The 23,376-nt window shown below is 42.5% G+C and overlaps 2 protein-coding genes across 5 annotated transcripts in view; one reads left to right on the top strand and one right to left on the bottom strand.

Moving 5' to 3' along the window:
• Positions 1-10,690, bottom strand: part of LOC142592456 (uncharacterized) — a 155,918-nt gene extending 145,228 nt beyond the window's left edge. For 2 of the 4 annotated variants that reach the window (XM_075704008.1, XM_075704010.1), the window contains exon 1: positions 10,582-10,690. The gene's annotated coding sequence lies outside the window, so the exon portion shown is untranslated. Of the gene's footprint in view, positions 1-9,383; positions 9,519-10,581 lie in introns of those variants that run through there. The other 2 variants (XM_075704006.1, XM_075704007.1) reach the window with 2 other exon arrangements.
• Positions 10,691-10,704: 14 nt separating this feature from the next.
• LOC142592512 (uncharacterized) overlaps positions 10,705-23,376 on the top strand; it is a 40,457-nt gene continuing 27,785 nt past the window's right edge. The window contains exons 1-3 of the mRNA XM_075704012.1: positions 10,705-10,801; positions 11,207-12,981; positions 16,599-16,802. Coding sequence (XP_075560127.1) covers positions 11,276-12,981; positions 16,599-16,802 — 1,910 coding nt within the window. The 5' untranslated portion in view covers positions 10,705-10,801; positions 11,207-11,275. The remainder of the gene's footprint in view (positions 10,802-11,206; positions 12,982-16,598; positions 16,803-23,376) is intronic.

Genomic DNA, 23,376 nt, shown 5'->3' with positions numbered 1-23,376 from the left:
AACTTTCTTACCAGAGAAGATTAACAAGCTTCGCCTCCACAAGTGGACTTTCACTTAGATCTAAATGAGCCTGATATGCTTGGTTTTGTCCATGCACGAAAAGTGTGACTGTTGTTTCAAATATCATGGTTTGCATTTTTCTACCAACTTTATCTATATATATAGTTAAAACTCGATCTAGCGAAGCTCGATTTTATGAAGTTCCCGATCTAACGAAGAAATTTCCATTCCCCGACAAGTACCCATAAGGTCAAATGTTGTCAACCCAAAGTAACAAAACCAGCTTGCATTAAACCCAATTTAACGAAGCTTTTCCAGAAATAAATGAGTAAAAAAAGCTGTGATTTCTTTCTCATATTGACACAGACATGTTTTTCTTCGAGTGTGCACTCGAATGCTATCGTGTTAAAACATCTAGGCACCCTAGCCACGGCCCTAGCTTTATCTTCATGAGGTGGCATGCCGCGCCCATGCACGGAACAATGAACTCAGCAGTCACCAGCGTTCTTACACACCAGATAGCGCTAGGGACGGCGGTAGTTCGGCCGCCCTCGCAGACTTTTTACATGCGCAGGTGTGGGTTAACGGTGAATGCAACGCTGCGGTACCTTTTGGGTGTCACTACGTTACCATTTTAGATTTTGAAAGACCGAAAAATCCCGTACTCAATTTTCTGAACTTGCCGATTGGACGAAATAATTCGAGTGCGGTCATCACTTCGTTAAATCAAGTTTCAACTGTAAATGATCAGTTTTGTTGGTTTATTGAGCTACCCCATGGTAAGTCAACAGAGTTCACTGATTAATTATGCAATCAAAAATTTCTGACTAACTAAGCAAAACATTTTTAGACAGTGCCCAACCTTAGCCATAGTAAATTATTTAGGTCATTCCAATGCTTGCCACTATTCCTCTAGGGCATCAAATATTCAGACCTGCATGTAATGCAAAAGAATGACGAGTGAGAAATGTCATATCAGTACTCCTGTAAATAAAAAGCAGGCAGGGGGGGAGAGGAAATTTGGGGATGCTTCCCGTGGCAAAATTAATCAATAGTAATTAATTAGTCACTCTTTGTTTTAAATTTCAGAAGCACACTGAAGCCTCTCATTATAAGGTCCAATATAAGGCAGTGATGAGATTTATATTAGGATAATAATGTCAATTGCCTTCTGGCATGATTGTTTAGCAGTGTTTGTCTTCAGCCAATGATACTCGTGCTCAAGCCAAATCGCTGAAACTTACTTTCCGCCAGGCATTTCTAGAGCCTAGAGCGTTAAATGGAGCCATGATGGCAGCGGTGTGAACCAACCAGCAAAAGAACAGAAAACTGGCACGACTTGGTTTCTTGAGCTGGCTTTGTCTAGCTCCACGATGGCAACAGTGATTTAAACAAGCCTGTCGTTGGCGGCTGTCTACATGCCCCATTGCAATCATTTAGTCACACTGTCAAAAATAAGGAATGTTCCCCAATAGACAGTGTCAATGGCATAGCCCGTATCAGGGTGTCTACCAAGTTGACATTTCAAATTTCCCTGAGTGACCCAGAAATTTGTTTTACGTAAAGATGGGCTGACACCCATGTCGCCCAATGCTTTCACTCTCTAGCAAGCATGCTAAAAAAAACGACTTAATCCAGTCTGAATAATAGCAGCGTTTGTTTCACTCCAAAAGAAAACAGAACGCAGGTGTTAGTAAAATGCACAGCGAATAAGATATCTTCGAAAAAATGGTAAAACCCATTGCAAATTGAGTCGAACATTCTCAAATACGAATAAAAAGGAGATGCATACAAAGTAAATATCTTCAAATGTGAGCTATTCCTATCAACTTATAGCAAGCTCATTGGTATGAGGCCGGAACATTGTAACAAATGAGGTTCTCTCTCAGCAGCTGGAAAGTCAACCTCAACTCAGCCCGCGCACAACGCCTCAGTGTTGCGTTTCATTGCTTTGAAGTGTTTATTTGGTTTGGATGATGGTCACCTGCATCTCGGCGTCAGCCACCACTTTGTTTTTTGAGCTCAAGCTCCTTGAAAGAAGCGATGGCACGCTTCCTTTCCAGTTCATTCCTCAATGCATAGGTCCTTTGTGTTCTCGTCCTCCTTCCGCCGCGCGTTCGGCCCACGGACTATTTCAAGCATCCTCTTGGTCAGTTGTACAGTCAACGTCCAATTTTTCGAACTCCCTAGGGGCCGCAAAAACATCCGAAAAATCGGGCAGTTCGGAAAAAAGAATGCATCTCTTTTATGGCCCTTATGGGTTTAAATCGCCATAGGCACATCCGAAAAAGCTCTTACGGCCTGCCAGTACACTTAATAGGCATATCGGTGCTCCTACTGTGACAGGAGATGACGGGTGCATGCGTGTATAATTAAGGAATACATAATGTGTTCAAGAGAACAGACTGGTAGGCTAGTTGGTACTGCATAACTAGCGCTGCGTCTTCGTTTCCTTCTCTTGTCCTCGTTTTTTTTTTTTGCGCTTTGTCTCAACATGTGACCCATAAGAATTGGCCCTTCCCACACTTGTTATGCTTCACCGCAATACATTTGCGTATGCTTAACTGCATGGCACATTTGTACTAAGGTAAAACTAACTTTCGGAAACCGGCTTTATGCAACGCATTATGCTTTCAGAGCGTCGAAGCTATGGAATTGCAACAGCGGCAATTCTTTCAATGAAAAACACGGCACCGAACGGCAAGAAGCTTAATAGCAAACGTCAAAGCAGCTAGGCTTAGCATTGCGACGGTGATGGCTGGCTACGGCTGCCATCGGATCTATGTGCGAGAGCGCCGGTTCGAGGTGGCGCGGCAATGAAAACGGCAGCAGCAGTGGCTTTGATTAATGCCGTTTCGAACCTTCGGTCATGGCAAAAATTTCGGAAAATCGGACGGCGAAGGGTTCCTGCGCCCAAAATTTCAGACATGTTTCCAGAGACGTTCTATGGTGCCGCGAAGCCGTCCGATTTATCGGGCATTCAAAAAGTGGGCTGTTGACTGTACACTGGCAACTCCTCCAGCTGATGACAGGGCGTCAAAGAAAATTAGTTGCGATTGCTCTCTCTTACTCGAGTCAGCTCTACAGCGACTTTCGTTCCCTTTCAATAATATTACAGCTAATTTTCCCTGATATAAGCACAAATTCCCTGAGTTTTCCCTGAGTATTTCCAGACTACTCAAAATCCCTAAGAATTCCTGGTTTTCCTGGTTTTCCCTGTTGGTAGACACCCTGCCATATGTGGAGTTTGTTACTTTGAATGTTCAAAAGTCACCAGCAATCCCAGTTTCCCAAGGAATTCAAGGAGCAAATTTATTTTCAAAGAGTTTTAAGGCCCTTGAATCTATTTTCCAATTTAAAGGAACTGTACGAACCCGACAACTTGGCTAGGATATTTTCAGCTAGGCTAAAGCCAATGCATGCCTTGCGTACAAAAATTTGTGCTTTGGGGGGAATTCCCTTCAGTATGGGACGAGGAATCACAGGTATCATCTCGCACAATGCGTTTCGCTTGCTTCCTTAGTTCTTCCCACTGTCATACATGACAAATGGACAGGGTTGCTCAAACCTTGGCAGAGGACATACTCGAATATGAAGTGCCTCATTAATGCATATAGTGCCTCATTGCCAAGGTTGCTCACATGTCCCGATACAAAATTCGGGTGGACCACCAGGCTGCAAGCCATGCTTAATTTACAGCAGAGACCTCGTCCTCTGTTGCGTTTCTATGGTGTGTTCCTGCCAATACCCTTAAATGGACCCAGAAATGTTTCACAGCGAAGCTGTATATGGCTAGCCGATTAGTCTGTCCGTCCCTCTGTCGCCTGTATGCCAAAAACCCCTCCAACGCAACCCCATGCGCATGTGGGGGGGGGGGGGGGGGAAAGGAGATAGAAAGAAAGAAACGTGCGATTGGCTGACAGTTTTTCTTACTCCTGTGGTGTTGGTGGTGTCAAAATTAAGTTTCTTGCAGTGTTCGCATCTTCTACAGCATGCAGTTGCTGCAGTTTACTTTTTGCATACACCTGCAGTGCAAGAATAGGAGCACTAGTGCTGGTACTATATGTTTCTGCTGCCAGAAGAGACTGCTGCACCCATGCTCATGTGACATAACTCCTCCATGTCCCACCAGCAGCTATTACCACAACACTTTTAGGATGGATAGGTGGACTAGTTGGACACGTCTTCATACAGTGTCTTTCTTGCACTTTTAATTTTTCTAATACCACTACACTTTTGTTGCATTCTTTCTTGCCTTCCTCTGTGCAACCTAGCCAGTCTCCAGCTTTTTGGAAGAAACTCTTTATTCAATTCCTTCTCTCGCAGGCAACCCACATACTCAACATCAGTGCACCATTGGTTTGAAAAAACAAAGATTTGTTGCATTTGTGTAAATATTTCTACAGGTATACACTACACACTACAGGTATACACTACATTACATTACAATGCTATAATAAGGAAGCTTAGTTCTTTGGCATAGCTGAAGTATTACTGATAATGTTATGTGGAAAGCCAACCAGATTGCTCTTCTGAGTGACATTACTCACCCATTCTACGTAGAATGGGCAAAGGAGGGTGAAAACATGAAAAGCATTGTCACTACAATCTGTATGATGCGGACGTATGAAACAAATAATAATTACACAGTGTGCGTAATGCACTTCAATATGACCCTTGGCGGTCACAAGGACCTATCCTACCAACTCAGTACATTTGTGCACAGCTGACAAAATCATTTAAGGGTTCCTTTAAGGCATCAAGGGATGTGTATACCATTACTTTATTTTTCCCATAAGCTGCCTTTTACCACTCTACAGCATAGATGTCTTGAAGTTCAATCTCAACTGTGCTCAGCTTGCTGTCACACAATTGTTATCACAAACTTAAGGTTTCTTTTAGTGTCAGCAGTAGCCACCACAGCTAGCTGTGAAAGTCATCCGGTTCCAAGCAGCACCTGTGCACAGTCAGAGCCATTGTTCAACGAAGTTTCTTCCTTGATACTTTGGGCTCTCAACTGGCTTTCAGGACTGTGTTCCCTGGTCATCAGCTTGGTAATGAACACTTCTACATCTTCCTAAAGTGCTATTCTCGTGATATGGGCTTCCAGTTCCCAAGCAAGGTCCCATGATGCAAAGTGGAAACTACTGCCAGACTCTGTAGATGTTCTACACCTTCAGTTTTCTTTCACTGAATCACACGATTGCTTTGAGCTTAGGTAGCCTATAGTACTAGTAGAGTTCTACCTTGGCGTATTTGGGAAACCAATTATCCCGCGCAGTCCTTTTGTGAGCAGGCTCTCCAAGGTTGGCTTTCTGGCTTCTAGTTTGCCCAGAATCTGGACTGTCAATTCAGTTGTTCTCTAAAGTTGTATGCCACCCAAATAAAAAAATTCACCTTGGCACATCTAGTTTCCTTCCCCTAGGTGAGGGTGAATTGTTTTCTCTGGGCTCAGTTGCAACCCTGTTTTCTTTAGGTATTCTGCTAGCTTGTTTATGGGTTTCTGGGAGAACTTTATTTATTTATTTTAAAATACTGCAGGCCCTATTTGGGCCCAAGCGGGAGTGGTAACATCAATGGTAATAAACAAGACCAGAAATCGAAAAATACAGAATAAAGAAAAAAATACAGGGACATCAGTAGCTGCAATTTTGAACTATCAACAATAAATATGAAGTAAGAACAATAGTCGTAGTTCAAAACTCGACAACAAAGCAGTGATATTGCATGCACGCAGAACAGTTCACTACATCCAGCATTTTACCTCATTTTAATACAACACACACACACGAGCATTCATTAATTTCCTTCATTGTGTGCAGCTATTAATCGAAAGAAAAATTATTCACAATATGAACGAACGATTGTGTTGTATAAGCATTAACTACTTGTGGTAATTTATTCCATATTGATATAGCATGAGGTAATGGGGAATATTGATGTACGTTAAGGTAAATAAATGTTCGCCTAACTGTGTTATTGTGTACAGTCAAAGCGCATGGACAGCTCGGTTATGTGATGTTCACGCGGTATTTTAAGTTGACCTTGGTAAAGCTGATAATTAAATTTTAATCTGGACACCATTCTATGATGATCGAGTTTTTTCATCTTTGCCCTATCGCAAAGGACAGATACGCTCGAGAAACGCGAATAGGTAGAATAGATAAACCTCAAGGCTAAGTTCTGCACCCTTTCTATATATTAAATTAAATATTGTTGATACGGACTCTAGATTAGGACCGCATATTCTAATTTTGACCTGATGAGAGCTTTGTATGCTGTTAACTTTACAACGGGTGCCGCATGAAGTAGTATACGTTTTAAAAGTACCAGCTTTTTTAGCGCATTACAATAAATATTATCTATATGGGGGTTCCCAACTTAAGTTACTCCTGAGTGTAACACCCAAATACTTCACTTGCCGAGTTTTTTAACATAAGCACTTTTAATGGTGTAAACAAACCCTAAAGGCTCTTTTTTGCACTAACTTGAAATATATGATAGCCATAAAGTACAATTTTATGTATAAGGCTGTCGTAGGCTACACAATTGACAGTTAAAGCAAGTGTTTGTTATAGTTTAAACAAAAAAAAATGTAGTAAGCTGCTCTTCAGTGAATAGGGCCCATATTCTGAAATGTTCGCCTTCCACGAAACTATTGCCTTGGCCCCGCCTCCGCCAACAGCGTGCGCTGATTGGCAGTTTTAGCAAAACCGGAAAATAAACAATGTCGCATAGTAGTTCCGGCCTATGTCATTTTAATGTCATGGTTTCGATGGGTGCTCTTGACATATACTGAATTAACGAACACGTCTTTCGGCATTTGGTTGGTGGTGGAGTGTAGTAGAAATAAGGTAGGCGGTAGTTTATAGTAGCCTTATCGGTGGCGCCTTACACGCATTGTTTCGCGACAATATTTGTTGATTCATTTAAAATAAAACATTTCACACTTCTTTATTCAATTTATTTTACCTAAAGCAGCCGTAACCAACCGTAGTCAGTGTACTGCGGCCACTACACTCGAAAACAACACACCTGAGCCGCTCTGCACTCGCACGGTGCGCTCTCTCATGCGATGTGAAGCGTTCAACAGCGTGTATTGATAGTGCACGCTGACGTCACGGGTAAGAAATCGCTTGATTTATTGAACACGACTATAGCGGCGGTGAAACTATCGCAGAAGGTGAATGTTTAATACGGCCCTAGTTGTATGCACCATCAAAGAAGTTACATGCAATGCAAAGTATGGCCTTCACAGCAACTTACAGTCAAGGCATCCAAGGAACATCAAGCTCTCCATGAGCAATGATTGACTGATATGGTTTAATGTCTCAAAGCAACAAGGGGATGTGAAAAACAGTGAAGGACTCCAGATTAATTTTGACCTACTGGTGCTTTTACGTGCACTGAAAGCTTGGTGAATGAGTGTTTCTGCATTGCACAACCATCGGAATGCCGACATAGTGGCAAGAAATAAAGCCGATGACCTCATTTAGCAGCAGAATGCCATAGCCACCAAGGCAGGCAAGTACTGTATGAGCAGGCCTGAAGAACCAGCGTGAGAGAAGTCAAGACTAAACAAAGACCATATATTCCCCCCCCCCCAAAAAAAAAGCTGAATTTCCTTGAGGCCTGGGTGTGCCTCCCAGCAAACCGACAAAGTACACTCCAAGCTTGTGCGTGCACGACCCATGCAGTGTACTTGTCTCCAGGCAGAGGTAGAATGCTTGTCATAAACATAGCACCACCCTGCTATGAAAAACTTGAGTACCTGTCAAGAAGCGCAACAACAGTGTCTTAAATGTCCTGGCTCTTCTCACTTAATCACAATGAAATATAATACAGTAGCCCTTGCTATACTTAGCACAATTATATTTTAATGACATATCAACTGAATGGTAGTCTGGAGCCTAACTTAATGAACTGCAGCATCAACATATGCACACATACGTGCACACACAACTGCTAGAGATAACTTCATGGCCATCAAGGTAGCGCAGTGAAACTCTTTAATTTAAATATTCACCAAGTCAGCCATTATTCTTCAGCAACTCCTGGCTCTGCCAAAGCAAAAATGCCATTTTTTGTTCTTGCTTTTTGTTTGATGACCAAAAGGAATAAAACTCGTAATATACCAGGGTCAGGTTCACGTATCATTTCTACTCTCATTTCACTCAATTCTTCACCACCCCTAAAAGCCATATCACACCAGTTTTACTAGTGAGAACAGACAGCAAATGTAGCAGGTGCTAATGCGGAGTATTTCAGTGAACACCTTCAAAATCTGTTTAAAATTTTCTGTGGCAGATAGCACAATTCTAGTCCATGAGCTGGCCTACTTGAAAAGGCGGATATCACTTGCACAAAAAATTGAAATGCATAATCGACTAATTAACAAGAATTCACTCATTGTTTTCACTAAGACACCTTGTATAGTCGAAATATTGACATAGTTACATCTGCCAACAAAATGCAACTAGTACCATGATAGACTACCTTGAATATAAATTTCCTTCACTAGTCCGCACGAAAGAACAGGTATAATCTCTATGAGCAACAATGCATGGCTTTCAAATAGCCACAGCTACAGCTGATGGAAGAAAATTTGAAGCTTAGAAAGTTTATGTACTGATATCTGGTGCATATGCACAAATTCAGATGTTAATAATTTGTCTCACTACACCACCTTTCAGTCCTGATAGACTTATAATTTGTCTCACTACACCGCCTTTCAGTCCTGAAAGAATTACAGTTCTTTCAGGACTGAAATGTGGTGTGGTGAGACAAATGATTAAGATTTGATTTTGTAGACATGCACCAGATATCAGTACATAAAAATTTCCAGCATCAAATTTTCTTCCATCAGCTGTTTAAAATAAACTGTGACCACCGTTACTGTGGCAAGCAGAAGTTGACAAAGCCAGAGTTGGCCCATACCCACAGTTCTCACAGAAGCATCATAAGTGCTAAAAGCGCATGCTCAGGCTTACGTTGTTAGGAATGGACAGTATATGGTTTCACATAATAAAATAAATGCGTTGAAGAGATCAACAGGAGGAGAATTCAGAAAAGCAACATCAGGCTTTCGGACACGTTTTTTTATCAAGGTCAACATGAGACGTTAAATGTTACTGCTGTGTGCTGTGCAGACACTTGAATGCTAAGACTGTCATGTTAACTACGGTATTCAGTGTAAAATTAAACTGCAAAATTAAATTTACTACCGGAAGTGCCACGCGAAAATATGTTGTCTCAACACATGTACAACGCAAGTCTGTGTAGAATGAACAAATAACGGTTGCACGTAGCAATGTGGAAGTCGGGCTATAACGGAGCATCGCTCTATGCGTTACCAGGTCAGGATCACTGGTTTCCTTTAATACCTGGTGATAGGGCACACGTGGGCATTCCCATGCTTCGCCATTTGACGTAGGCCCGAACTCGTGTAGGACAGCACCAAACAAGCTCGCGTTGAAACCGAAACCGCGATATTTCCACACACTGCACGTGGGCCACAGCATCTGCATCTCCTTGCACTAGCTTTCGTAAACAAATCACGATGTTTGTCTGCACTGCTCGTAAATGCAAACCACTAAAAAAAAAAACGCACCACCTGTGCACGTTAACACTTGCTTTATTAAAACATGGCCAGTATCTTATACAAACAAGAATATGAAGTGCTAGCGTAGAGAATATGCACACCAGCACAATTAATGAAACGTTGTCGAGGTACGAATGTTAAGCGAAACTATTGGTGGTATCCGAGGTTCTCAGAAATAGCACAACAGCTGAACTCCACACTATTACGGTGGGTGCTACAGTACAACTATACAGACACACGGCGCTGACTTCGTATTATCCCATCGGTCACAAGAAGGCTGGTGAGGGCAAATGGTTCACAGAAATTTACCTCAGAGGTCACAATATAGTGAGAAGCGTGAGCCTACGAAAGACGCGCTACTAGCCTCCCAGTGAATGGAGCAACACGACACCGAACAAAAGCAAAACAGGGACGTCCACAGCATATGTTTGAAGCCATTGCTATGTGCAGTTGCATTACCCCACAACAGAAACTGCCAACAATTTTAAATTTAGCACACGAGAATGAAACGGTAAAAATAGTGATGCACAGTAAACAGGCTGTGGACCAACACACTGAAATGTCATGCAGCTATGGCGATAAAGCGATAATGTAGGCCTAGTCACGTTTTCCTCGACTACTTGTACAAACAGGACGCATATAATGTAGTTTTACAACACTAACTTAACAAATTCCGCCTAAAGTTTAAGCTACTTTATTACAACTACAAATTGAAGCCGCCGAGTAGGAGCAGACGTCAATCCGCCGGCCATAGAAGCGAAATTTCTTGTCTTGAGTCGAGGTTATTTTCAGAAACGCCTTTGGTGTGAGGGTATAATACTCTTTCCGCCATGGCCGTATGGTGTGTTTACGCCAATATAGTTGACTGGAATGACCAGAAAACTGATCGTTTGTATGTTTAACTGTATGCTTTAATATTCAGACCCAGATGACTTCGTTTAAAGATCAATAAAGGCAGAAATTTTGCATCCTGAGCTTACCTGCGCACGCTTCGACGCCATTGCTGTTTCTTGGTTGTGTTGTCGCACATTTACTCCATTGGCTGAAAGTAGGCGAATTGCAGCCTTGCCTTGGTATGGCGGTTATTTCTCGAATTTTCATTGGATGGCTCTTATTTGGATAGCCCAACCACATTTTTCTTGGGCATATTGGATGAAATTTGGAACCCCTGTAGAGTCTATACACGACCATGCACCTTAGGTAACAAAATTTATTTTGCTTGTAAATAAAAGACGTGCACTTGTGGGCCACTTTTTTTACTTGCCGATGCATTGAACTTTCTCCTTGTGCGTGTTGTATAAATTCAAAACTAGTGCTTATCGTTCCATATTTATTGGGCTCTCCTCCCTAGCCTCTAGACGAGGTGCTCGTAGGCTTACGGAATCAGTGCCGCGGTTTTGAATTTCCCTCAACGCGTAGAGCATGTGAGATCGTGTGCCGATGATGTACTTCCTAATCGAACGTGTGTAGTTCATTTATGGCTTGCTATAAAATGTGAAATCGCATCGAAAGTGAATACGCGAGATACTCCACTAATAGCAGACTACTTTACTGGGATTGTCGTCACTGTGGCTGTCATTCTGAACGCGACATTTCATCTTTCAGGTGCCAAGTGCAGCATGAAGGTAAAGCTTAAAAGCCTCTAATTACAAGACCTTGTGCAGAATCTCATCAATGGATTTTGGAGCGTCGTCAACCGATATTCTCAACTGCGATATTTCCGCATCTAGTCAAGCTTCACAAATTGCACATTGCCTCGAAAACTTGGAATCTTCAGCAGCCAACGTCTCGGGGGGCACACCTACAACATGCAGTCAGAATGGCACCCTTCACATTTCATCTATACCGACTTGGCTTTCCAACGGAATGTTGGGCCCAAGCACGTCCGACACCCAGTCAACAGGTGCCCTGCCACCGGTGTCCGAGCTGCGACCGGGGCTTCGTGCCGGAGGTGGTTTGCAGCTGTGGGCACTTCTGGCGCAGATGACCAACACTCAGACTAGCCCAGAGGTGCCTCGTGCTGCAACGTCCTCGGAGAAGCATATCGATGACATGCAAGTCAGCTTAAGTCAAAATGTTGCAACATACCATGTTGACGGCACTAAAATTCACGACATCAATGAACAATCTCAGCATCATGGTTACCAAACGGAAGCCACGTATTCTTATTGCGACATCCAGAGGTCAAACCTCTCTCCTGCGGAATCGTTGCCATCTCTTGGAATTGATGTTCAGCATATGGCGCCAACAGAGGCAGTGCTTGACGTAGACAATATCACATCCGCTTACCAGCAATACTCATGCATTCCACTCTTAAACATTCCAAATAACAGCGTTTCATCCGAACAGCCGTCTTCACTAAATGGGTTATTGGATGACGCCCTGTATTGCACTGAAAAATCAAATTGTAACATTCCATGCTCACAACAGGTGCACACAGTACAAGAAGAAAGGTCAAGTAACAGCTCTTTGAAAGCAGCCAATCACACAAACTCTAGTGATATGACAAGTATGCAGCATATGGTACTAAACAAGCCATCTGTCTCCGACACACAGAGGCAACCTACGGCTGAGGGAGCCTCAAGCCGTTTATGTGACTCATTGAATAAAAATGGAAATTTAGTTCCTCCTCCAGCCTCCATATCTTCAAAGTTACCTCAGCCTGTTGCTTCTCAGGACCTGGACAACAGTAGAAGACAAGACCTTATTCAAACTTCCATTCCAAAAAGTGCGCAAAATGAGCAAGCTGCACAAAAAGCTGCTAAGAAGAATTTTTCTGCTGCAAACCTTGTTGAACAGGTTGTCTGCTATCGTTGCAAGGTTTGCCTTTTCCTCCATGAATCAAAAACTGAAGCCATTAAACATGCAGAGTCCCATCGTCAAGGCAACAAGAAATGTACCCCTACTATGCAGAGAAGGTCTGTTCAGCAAAGCATTCAACAACCAATAAATCGTGCAGAGAAGCGATTTCTTTGTGGCAAGTGCCGGCGTGGCTTTTTCACACTTGATGATTGTTGTCGTCATTTAAGTCAAGCCCACCAGGCAAAGTCCAAAAAGATACGATTGGAGTGGATCTACACCAACCAGCCTGACCAGATGCGAGCTTCCACTCCTGCTGAAGAAGTGACATTACTTGAGCCTGCACCCTCCCAAGATAATGCCCCAAAGCAGCCTGCACCTGCACTACCAGAGTTCAGAGCTGGGCCTCCATGTCAGGTTGCCGTTGGTTCACTGAAGCAGGCTGTCAAGCCCATTTGTACAACACCAAAGAAGAAAGAAGAGTGCCGTAAGACGTTGCCATATGAGACGAGTGAGTCGGCAATATCCTCCTCTCAGATGGCTTGGAGGCAAAAGATCAACAGGGAACAGGGAAGCTTTATGTAAGTTTGCACTTCCTGCTTTTGTAAACATGCTATTGTGAATGCACTCGGAACATTGTATTTAATGTTGCACTGTTTTCAGTTGGCTTTTCTTTTATTCTTTAAAAGGATACTGAAGAGAAATACACAGCTAAGCTGGATAGGTAGGTATATTACACCTCTGGGACTCAAAATAGGCAGCCTCTACCATGAGTAGAGGCTTAATGAGATAAAAAATAATGATTGGCGACACCACAATGAACTTCATTTCACCAACTTCCTAAGGCATCTGTGATTCTTGCAGCATGTGATCAGAATTGTTGATAAATAATGGTTGTACTACTTTAAAAAGTATGCAATGGATGGTATTTCGTGCCAACTTGGCTGCACTCTTGGGTCTCAATCTGCTACCTAGCATCTTTTGCGTGCAACAGGAGGTCTGCATGTGCCCATGATCCCACCGGAAGGCACACCCACCGCCAAACAGGGAACGCGTGTGCATCCTCTGTCGAGGCAAAGTATATCCTCCTCCCATTCCCACTGAGGTCAAAAGTATGCAAAGACTCAACCTGGCAACTATTCGCTATCTTTGCTGCACAAAGCCCCAATATGTCGACAAAATCGCAATATCTGAGACATGATACTGATGCCATCGGTGCCACTGGGCATGAAATACAAAATTTTAAAAGTGAGACCTTCATTTTTTCAGCACCTGTCATTAAGAGTATGACCATGCCTTTGTTGATCATTCAGAGAGCTGCATCTAAATTTGCATTACATTGCATGTGGTTATGTGCCCAACTTTGATAATGCTACTGTTATAAGTATAGGTACAGTAAAACTCCAAATTTAGAATATCTCGAAAAGGCGTTCAGTCAAATGAAAGTTTCTTCAGGCGAAACGTACATACATGAGCTTGCTTTCACAAAGGAAAGTAGTCATCGCAGTCCGCTTATTCGCTGAAACACAGAAGACATCCACCCAGCGATCTTTCAGTTATCCTGGCTTGTGTGAACTGAACGGATACTATGCTAACTAATTTCTTAAACTCATTATCCCATCTAATTATCTGCCGCACTCGACTGCATTTTTCCTTTCATTGTTAAGAAAGTACTGATGACATTAGAGAGGTTTAGCTAGTCTGGCGTTCCGGTAAACGCAGGTGGACTGGGCGTCTTAGCGGATGGGCGGGAGGTGTAAATGTGAGCAGCTTGACAGGTGCTGTAACCTCTTGGGGCACAGCTGAACCACACAAACACAGAGCTAACATTGTATCGACCAGCTTTATTCAACTTCACTGCTGATGAAACTTTTCGGCAGTGGCAAATCGTGACACAGTTACGCCTCTGCGAAAATTTAGACTAGCAATGAAAAAGAATACGCTTCATTAGTGCAGTATTAGATCAGTGTTTGTCTGGTTGAGCTCTGCCCCACCAGGTGGCTGCACCACTCTGGCGACTAACGTTTACGCCTACACCCCCCCCATCCCCCGCGTTAAAACACCCAGTCTGCCTGTGTTAACCAAAGTACTGGACAAGCTCCTATTTAAAGCCATACTGGGCACAGAGAATGTTAAATTGTTAAGTTGATTGCTTTAGAATGTAATGTAATGCTCCTTCACTGATAAACAATTAGCTAGGCTTGAGTAGGCGCTTTCAAAATCCATAGCCTCATAGTGAGCTGGTGTGAGAACCTCCAAGTGTTATTGCCACCTGTCTGAATTTTTTCTGACTCGCAAAATTTCTTCTCGCAGTAAGAGTGGCTGTTTACTATTAATTTATTAATACAGGTTGACTTAATATTCCTTTTTAGTGCCCCATTAACTTGCATTCTAAGACACAGACATATATTACATTGTTCGAAAGTACGCACCTTTACTGTCTTGCAGAAATAATATAATTGGCTCCAGGGGGGGGGGGGGGGGGGTTATTCTGTAAGAGTCTACCAAGTCGACTGGCCATATTGATCGCCGCAAATTGGCTGAGTTGTACGAGCAAGAAGGAGATAGGCAAGGAGTGCTTGTTTCCTTCTTGCTCGTACAGCTTCTGTCAATCAGCAGTAGCCGAAATGGACAATCAACTAGCTGGACTCTTACAGCATACGCCCCAGTTCTGCATTTTATACTCATATCAAACATTGCTGACGGTGGATGTGTCAAATTCCTCGTACACAACTAGAATATGGTTTTCTGCTTGCTGATGATTAAGTGTTCAAAGGCCACATTCACTATTGTGGTGCTGTTGTTACAGCACTCTATAAAAGTTGGTATGTAACCATCTTAGTTCAATGCCCACATTATAGCCACCACAGAGCTGCAACAAATAATATTTTTAACTATTGCTTTAGGGTCCATGCACTTAAAGGGGCCTTGAAACACTTCTTGAACATAGAAAACACTGCCGATCTGTTCTAAAGGCTGCCATGAACATGTGAGCCAAATATTGCTGCACTGCATGCAGCAGGAAATTCACATTGTCATGTCAAAGCCAGCAAAAGATCACTTGCTCTCGCTTTTGCAATGTTTTCATGCAGCGTCATCGAAAGCAGCTTGCCCACCAATGCTATTGACTGATTTCGTGATCGTGAGAGCATTCCCAGTAATACATAGTTGCCAATTTTTTGGTAAAGAAACTAAAAATAAATGGATGCAATCTCAAAAAGGCAGAAAAATAATTTCATCTTTGTACTGCGCATAGCTGGGTCAGCTGCCTTATGAGATGGCAGCAGCGTGCTGCGTAGCTAGTCTACCACGGCCGCCATGGGGTGCCGCAACGAGCCCTTTCGCTGCTGCGACACTCAACTTTTGGCCGGGGCTTTACTCTCTTGGCCTCTCCACTGTGTATCTTCATTGTGCTAGCAGAGATGAATAGTGAAAGTTGGGTATGACTCCACTTATAGGTGAAGGATTCGAAAAAGTTTTGTGGCATGAGATTTTTGAGATGACAACCTTTAATAGTGAGGCCATTCTATGATTAGTTAGTGAAGTGCTTCAGGGACCCTTTAAAGTAAGCATTTGGAGCTAAGAAGTGCATGAATTAACTGGCAGGTGAGGCCGGACATTGTTGCAGAAAAACTTTGTACAACAGAAATTCGCATTTACTCAAGTTCATGGTAATGAAATTTTCGTTGTTGGCAGCAGTGGTCATTGGGAGGGCCTTGCTGTAAAAATATCGCATAAAAACTTGAGTTCAGTTTATGTTTGAGCAAATAATATTTTGCTGTACAATATCTCATCATCAATGCAGCCAACATAGTTAAGTAGCAGCACCAGATATTATTCCATTACATTAAGTAAATAAGTAGTGTCCATCATTGATAAGTTTCGTATTATGTAGGTATGAACTAATGCCTTATTGAAAGCCGTATATATCATAGCCTTGTTACTGCCACCTTTGCGCTCACAGGTTTTTTTCTTTTCATTACGTTTTGATAGTCTTCATAACCAAAATGAATAAACATGTGGCATTTGTTCAATAAATTGGTTTCAGTGCTTGCCCTTATGCTTGTCTTCCTTTTTACCTAGGGCTTCAATCAATTTTACTGCTGTTTGAGACAGTAAATAATCTTTTCTCCTCTTTAATGTGTAATAATTTAGTAAATTTTATATATTTTCTTTGCCCCCTCTTCTTTTCCTGCAGCTGTGAGCGTAAGGGCTGCAATGTTCGCTTCCGTGAGCTGGAAAATCTGGAATATCACATTAAATGTCACCGAGCTGACACACCAGACTTCGCCTGTCCTGAGTGCTCAGTGGTCTGTCTTCGATGGCGCACGATGACTGGGCATCTTTGGAGGCACCACTTGTGCGACATGGAGCTTCATCAGTGTGACCAGTGCGACTTCCGGTATTTCAGTGCCTTCTTTATTCAACATTATTGCAATTTCAATTATGTGCTTATTGTTACACATGACTCGACAAAAAGTTAAAATGAGATGCAAAGTACAAAAGGGATGCAAAAAGACCTATTTGCTTGCATGAGCAGAAGGTGACAAAGTATTGGCATCAATATATTATTTATCCTCCCTGCCTTTCATAGTTGTTTCAGAAAACCACAAAATGTGACTAGCAATTGAGCACAGAATGTGACATGTGCCTTTTCACTTGGATGTGCACAAAAATATTGCTACGCTTCTTGCAGTACCGTGCAACTCTGGGTATTTCTTACACTCCACATAAGCAGCTTATGAAGAATAATTAACTAAGCTTCCTGGTCTGAAATTTTATTTAAGAAAGCGGTACACTATTGTTGAAGGTGCTGAACCTGACTGTTTGCATTGTTCTATTTTCAAAGTACACATTTCTTTTTGCCTTGAATGCAAGACCTGCAATATTCTAAATATACCTTGCAGGGCCAGCTAGTTCATCATGACAGCACTGCTTTCAAACACGCCATGAATGAATCACTTTTACTGTCTGCAGACCCTAGAAACCCCATTAAAGCTACAAAGCACTGATTATTTTTGATGGCTGGAAAAAATTTGTGATAGCTCTGTTCTTTTGCATCACTTAGCATGTTGAGGCAGCATGCGCATGCAGTGTCATGCCCGAGCTGTGGCTGACACCACCACCATAGCAGCCACCGACATAATGAACTTCCTGTCACCTTACTAGGTTCACCAGGTCTGACAAAGAACTGGATTGATTAGTTTGTACCATGTCAACGGACAGTACAGAAGGGACATGCAAGTTGTGCACGGGCCATATTTCCAGGCCCGCTGGGCCCTGCCTGACATTGTGAGACTTCGTTGAAAGGACTAAATAATTGTACAGATTGAATTAAATGTTATTTACCTTGTTGAATTAAGAATTAATTAAACATACAAAGACTACTATATTCGGAAAACACACACAACCACATCGTAACTAACTAGCAAGAACAACAAGTCGTCCAGTGACTCGGGCTTTAAACAGGCATTTTCAAATTCTTCAAACAAATTCTGCATGTTGTGCACAAGGACATTTCTGCCATAATATCCATATTCTGGGTTCGAATTGGGCTCTGTACATGGCCAGGCCCGCCCTGCCTAACAAAATGACACAGTGGCCTTAGCCCAGCCTGAGCCCAAATCGAGATGATGTCGGGCTGCCTGAGCACATCCTTTGGGCCAGGTCTGGTACGGGCTTTCGGGTCACCCGGAGCCCGTGCACACCTTGTGCAAGCCAACTGCCACATGCCAACGTTTTGCTTTAGCTTGCCCACTATACAAAGCAAAGAAAAGAAAAAAAAGAGAAAAATAAGAAGGAAAGGTGATGACGTACAAATGTTTAAACAATGTATTTTGAAAATTGTGCTTAAGTAAATAAACAAAATGCAAGACGTTGTCAAGGATGACTGCTGATATTACGATGTTTATTCCCACTTAGATTGCACTAGTATATTTCTTGACCTTAGCTCAAGCTAGGTGGCCATGCCCTATTATACTGCAAACATCCTTTGCAGAGTAAACCTGTTGAATGTGATATTTGTCCTCACATCTATATCTTATTTGTTCAATTTTCAAATGTGCTCCACTGTGTTCTAGCAATGAGTTGAAAGTAGTATTTTCTCAGTGCAGAAAAGTATATACTTGCTGTTCCAATTAAAATATAACAGAGGAATTATGCAAATGGTGTCCGATGTATGGTGATGGGCATTGTTCATGCTAGTCATTTGTACCTTTATTAAATTATGCAGGAATAATTATTTAATTCCTGTTTAATTGGCTAACTTTGAACTAACCTAATCGATATGGGGTCAATGAGAAAGTTGTGGAAGGTGTCAATAAATGACTGATAACAGCACTTAAAGAAACCTAGATCTTGTGCAGACATCTTTTCCAACAAAAAAAGAAATTCTGGAAAATTTTTAAATATGCCACATGACATGTCTGCGTGCCAGCAGTAGCAGCCAGGGTTGCAGAATGGGTGCCCCCATTCCATTCCAATTTCATTCCTTTCAATTCCTCGGAATGAAAATGCTTCACCCATTCCCACTCCAGGAATGGCCGGGCAGTTCACTTCCATTCCTGTAATTCCCCAACGTAGGAAATGCATCTTGGTAGTTTTATCGAGTTACCGATAAAGGCACCCTAAAGCTGATGTCATCAGACATGTTATGAACTGTAGAAATACGCAAAACACATTACCAAAGTCGACGGATAGTAGCTTGGTGACATATATAATACAGTACAACCACCCTACTAATTCCCATAGGGGCAGTTCTCCTGCTAGCTATAGTATTTGCTTGGTCAGCATGTTTTAATAGCTTGCGATGTTTTAATATTGTTTAAGCTTAAATGTGTTAATGCTAAAATGACGACATCGCGTATTTTGCTCAGGTGTCCTTGCCATCTTTAAATGCTGCAATAAAGGTCGCAAGCAGTGCAAGGTGCAAAAAGAAGCTTTATTTTGGTTTTATTCCTCGAAATTTTGCAACAAAATGTCATGAGCTAAATGGATGCTTCGCTGTTTAGTTTTTAAAACCCGAAGTGTAAAGGGTGGCTGCTTCAGCGGTTAGCTCTAAAAAAAAAAAAGGGGGAGAACAATTGCCTTCTACCTAACTATGTGTTGTGCTTCACAAACATGAGCTGCTCGAAAGAGGGGCTTGACAGCCGATTTTGCTTCGCTGTCATTATTAGGGATGCCGTAGAAAACACACCTTCCACATCAGGTGACGTCGCATTCACAGTGAAAACTACCCTTGTGAGGTGAGAAAGCAAGGGAAAGTGGCTAGCATTCGCTTTCCAATAAGTCAGGGGCTTAACCGTGTCTCTGCAAGTTCCCTCTGTAAGGTAAAGAGAAATTTCCCCCGCAATGGATCCAGGCATATTGTCTTAGTGGGCATTTTCATTTTGTCTGATGTTTTTAAACGTTAGTCTGCTTGGCCCTGCTTCAGAGTCTGCATTTGTGATGGTGATGGTGCTGCCCTGCCTCAACAAAAAAGGTCTCCTCCCGAGCACAGCAGAACGCATCTGCTCGTTTGTTGCAGCTTAACACCAAGAAAAGTTAAACCATGGGTCTAGGAGGGCACCCATAAAAAAAAACAGAGTCAGTCCATGTGCTTGCTAACTACTTCTCCAGGCTAAGCTGTAGGCCTCCAGCCGCCTCTTTGCAAAGCAGGGTGCCTTTGCTTAAAGGGCCCCTCACCAGGCCCCATAGCTAAGTTTGGTTATATGCTGGAAGTTGTTACGTGTCCTCTAAGGAGCATTCTGCCCAAAAAATTTTTCAAATCGGCTCATTAGTAGCCGAGATAGAAATATTTCACTGCCGCGAACCCATGATTTCAGCAGACGGGCTCCAAGCAAGACGCTTTCGCCACTCACCCCATCTAGCCTCCGCAAGCGAAATTCCTTCCCTGCATTCTCCTATACCGTACAGCACAATGCGTTGGCGGGCTAGTTGGTGCAAATCCATGAACACTTTGTTTAGCGCAAAAAGACAGACACAAGAAGGACAAGGCGCTACTCTCAACTGACATTATCTTATTGCGTCACTCCTTTATAGACCGCTCAAACCAGAGGAACATGCACAGTGAGCACCATGCGGTGGAGCCACCAACATCCGATCCCAAGAGCGCACTCATGCGACAGAATCCAAAAAACCAAATTCAGCGCTGTACAAGGTTAAGGAAGGCACACTAATGCACTGTGACCCCAATGACTGAATGAAAAATGCTTCTGATAACTCTCGGGCGGTGGTGTCACGACTCTTCTTCAAAATTGTGGTATCACGAAACATGGGTTTGCACTTGCATGTTTGACAATGCTGAGCCAAATCCGAACCTGTGCCTGTTGGTATAGATCGCTCATGTTCTCTAAGGCGCTCGTTAACACAGCGGCCTGACTGCCCTACATACACTTTGCCACATGACAAGGGAATTTTATAAACCACACCGACGCTGCAATCTACAAACTTCACGGGGTTCTTTTCACAATCAGGTTTTTTACTTGTTTTAGAAATACGGCTGCACAACATCGACAGTTTCTGAGGAGCGGAAAACACTACCGGAATTTTGTATCTGGTGGCGACGTTGTTCAGAGTGTGAGCCACTCTGTGGCAATACGGCACAACTTCAGGCCTTTTCTTTTGTGTGCTGCAGTTACTTTTATGCCGCTTGCCTTTCAGTTTTTGAAGCAATACCTCCGAGACTGATGTCACCACCACACTTGGGTAACCAGCAGCCTGCAGCCTATTTAACTGTGCAAGGAAACTCATGTTCGCAGAGTGATGACAAGACTTCTTTAAGGAAGATTCTAAACACATCAAAGCAATGGCGCGTTTCACAGTCTTTGAGTGCGCAGACGCGTAAGGTTAATGTTCTTTACGTGCACGTGGCGAGTACATCCAACAGGCGTGGCCTGTTTGTAAGGATAGCTGCAAATCTAAAAACTGGAGTTTACCGTCCCTAGATAGCTCATGTGTGAAAGTTAGACCTTTGCCATTGTCATTGAGCAGAGTTAAAATATCAGCTACCATCACGGAGCATTCGTTGTTAATCTGTTTTATCACAACAAGAAAATCGTCAACATATCTAAAAATTAGAACTGAGTCATTGTTTAAGGCACTCTTAAGGGCGCGATCGACAAACGATAAAAAAATATTACAAAGAGCAGGCACCACACATGAACCAATACACACACCATTTTTCTGGATAAAAAGGTTATTTTCGAACTGGATAAAAGTTGCACTTAAATAAAATTCAAGAAGGGACATGAAACTTTCCGAAGACAACCCGGTCGCATTGCGAAAATCTACCTCGCCACTTTCTTCGATGCACGTCATCACACTGCGAAATAGCTCATTATGCGGTATCGAATAGTAGTAAATATCTTCGACGTCAATAGAAAAAATGTCGGCTACTGAATGGTTGTCTTCCAGAAAAGAAACAACATCGAAAGAATTCTTTATGCCATAAGGATCATCAATAGTTAAATGCTTCAACTCTTTTTGCAAAAAGCGGCTAACCAAAACCTGCCAATAGTTGTTTTCACTGACTATTGTACGGAAAGGCACATCCGGTTTGTGCGTTTTTACAGTGAAAAAAACCTCTAGAGCAAGTACCTTACATTGTTTTGCATTTTTCACAATCTTGGTGAGGCCTATATTTTCCAACAAAGAAATGGCTTTGCGTTTTACCTTTTCAGCTTTCTCATTTGCCAGAATGAAGTTCTTGTTGACAGCCTCAATGGCTTTTTTGTTGAAGACCACAGACGGGGCTATTACAAAACCGCCCTCTTTGTCACTCAGTAACAGCCGAAGTTTATTGTCTCTAAAGAAAGATACTGAAGAAAGATACTGTCCTTTTGATCACAGCTGTCGAAGGTGGCGCGCTCCCGGTGACGGTCCTACGAAGGTCCTACGAAGTCCACCCCATCGAGGAGCGGTGCCTCCTCGATGGGGTGGACTGCCTTTGTAGGACCGTCACCGGGAGCGCTCCACCTTCGACAGCTGTGATCAAAAGGACAGTATCTTTCTTTAGAGACAATGAACTTCGGCTGTTACTGAGTGACAAAGAGGGCGGTTTTGTGATAGCTCTGTCTGCTGTCTTCAACAAAAAAGCCATCGAGGCTGTCAACAAGAACTTCATTCTGGCAAATGAGAAAGCTCAGAAGGTAAAACGCAATGCCATTTCTTTGTTGGAAAACATAGGCCTCACCAAGATTGTGAAAGATGTAAAACAATGTAAGGTACTTGCTCTAGAGGTTTTTTTAACTGCAAAAACGCACAAACCGGATGTGCATTTCCGTACAATAGTCAGTGAAAACAACTATTGGCAGGTTTTGGTTAGCCGCTTTTTGCAAAGACAGTTGAAGCATTTAACTATTGACGATCCTTATGGCATAAAGGATTCTTTCGATGTTGTTTCCTTTCTGGAAGACAACCATTCAGTATCCGACATTTTTTCTGTTGACGTCTAAAATCTTTGCTATTCAATACCGCATGATGAGCTATTTCGCAGTGTGATGACGTGCATCGAAGAAAGTGGCGAGGTGGATTTTCGCAATGCGACCGGGTTGTCTTCGGAAAGTTCCATGTCTCTTCTTGAATTTTATTTAATTGCAACTTTTATCCGGTTCGAAAATAACCTTTTTATCCAGAAAAATGGTGTGTGTATTGGCTCATGTGTGGCGCCTGCTCTTTGTAATATTTTTTATCGTTTGTCGACCGCGCTCTTAAGAGTGCCTTAAACAATGACTCGGTTCAAATTTTTAGATATGTTGACGATTTTCTTGTTGTGGTAAAACAGACTAACAACGAATGCTCCATGACGATAGCTGATATTTTAACTCTCTTCAATGACAATGGCAAAGGTTTAACTTTCACACATGAGCTATCTAGGGACGGTAAACTCCAGTTTTTAGATTTGCAGCTATCCTTACAAACAGGCCACGCCTGTTGGATGTACTCGCCACGTGCACGTAAAGAACATTAACCTTACG

Source organism: Dermacentor variabilis, chromosome 1 (assembly GCF_050947875.1).
Source record: "Dermacentor variabilis isolate Ectoservices chromosome 1, ASM5094787v1, whole genome shotgun sequence".
Classification (NCBI taxonomy): domain Eukaryota; kingdom Metazoa; phylum Arthropoda; class Arachnida; order Ixodida; family Ixodidae; genus Dermacentor; species Dermacentor variabilis.
The sequence above is the reverse complement of the archived record's forward strand: the minus strand, read 5'-3'. Positions and strand labels throughout refer to the sequence as shown.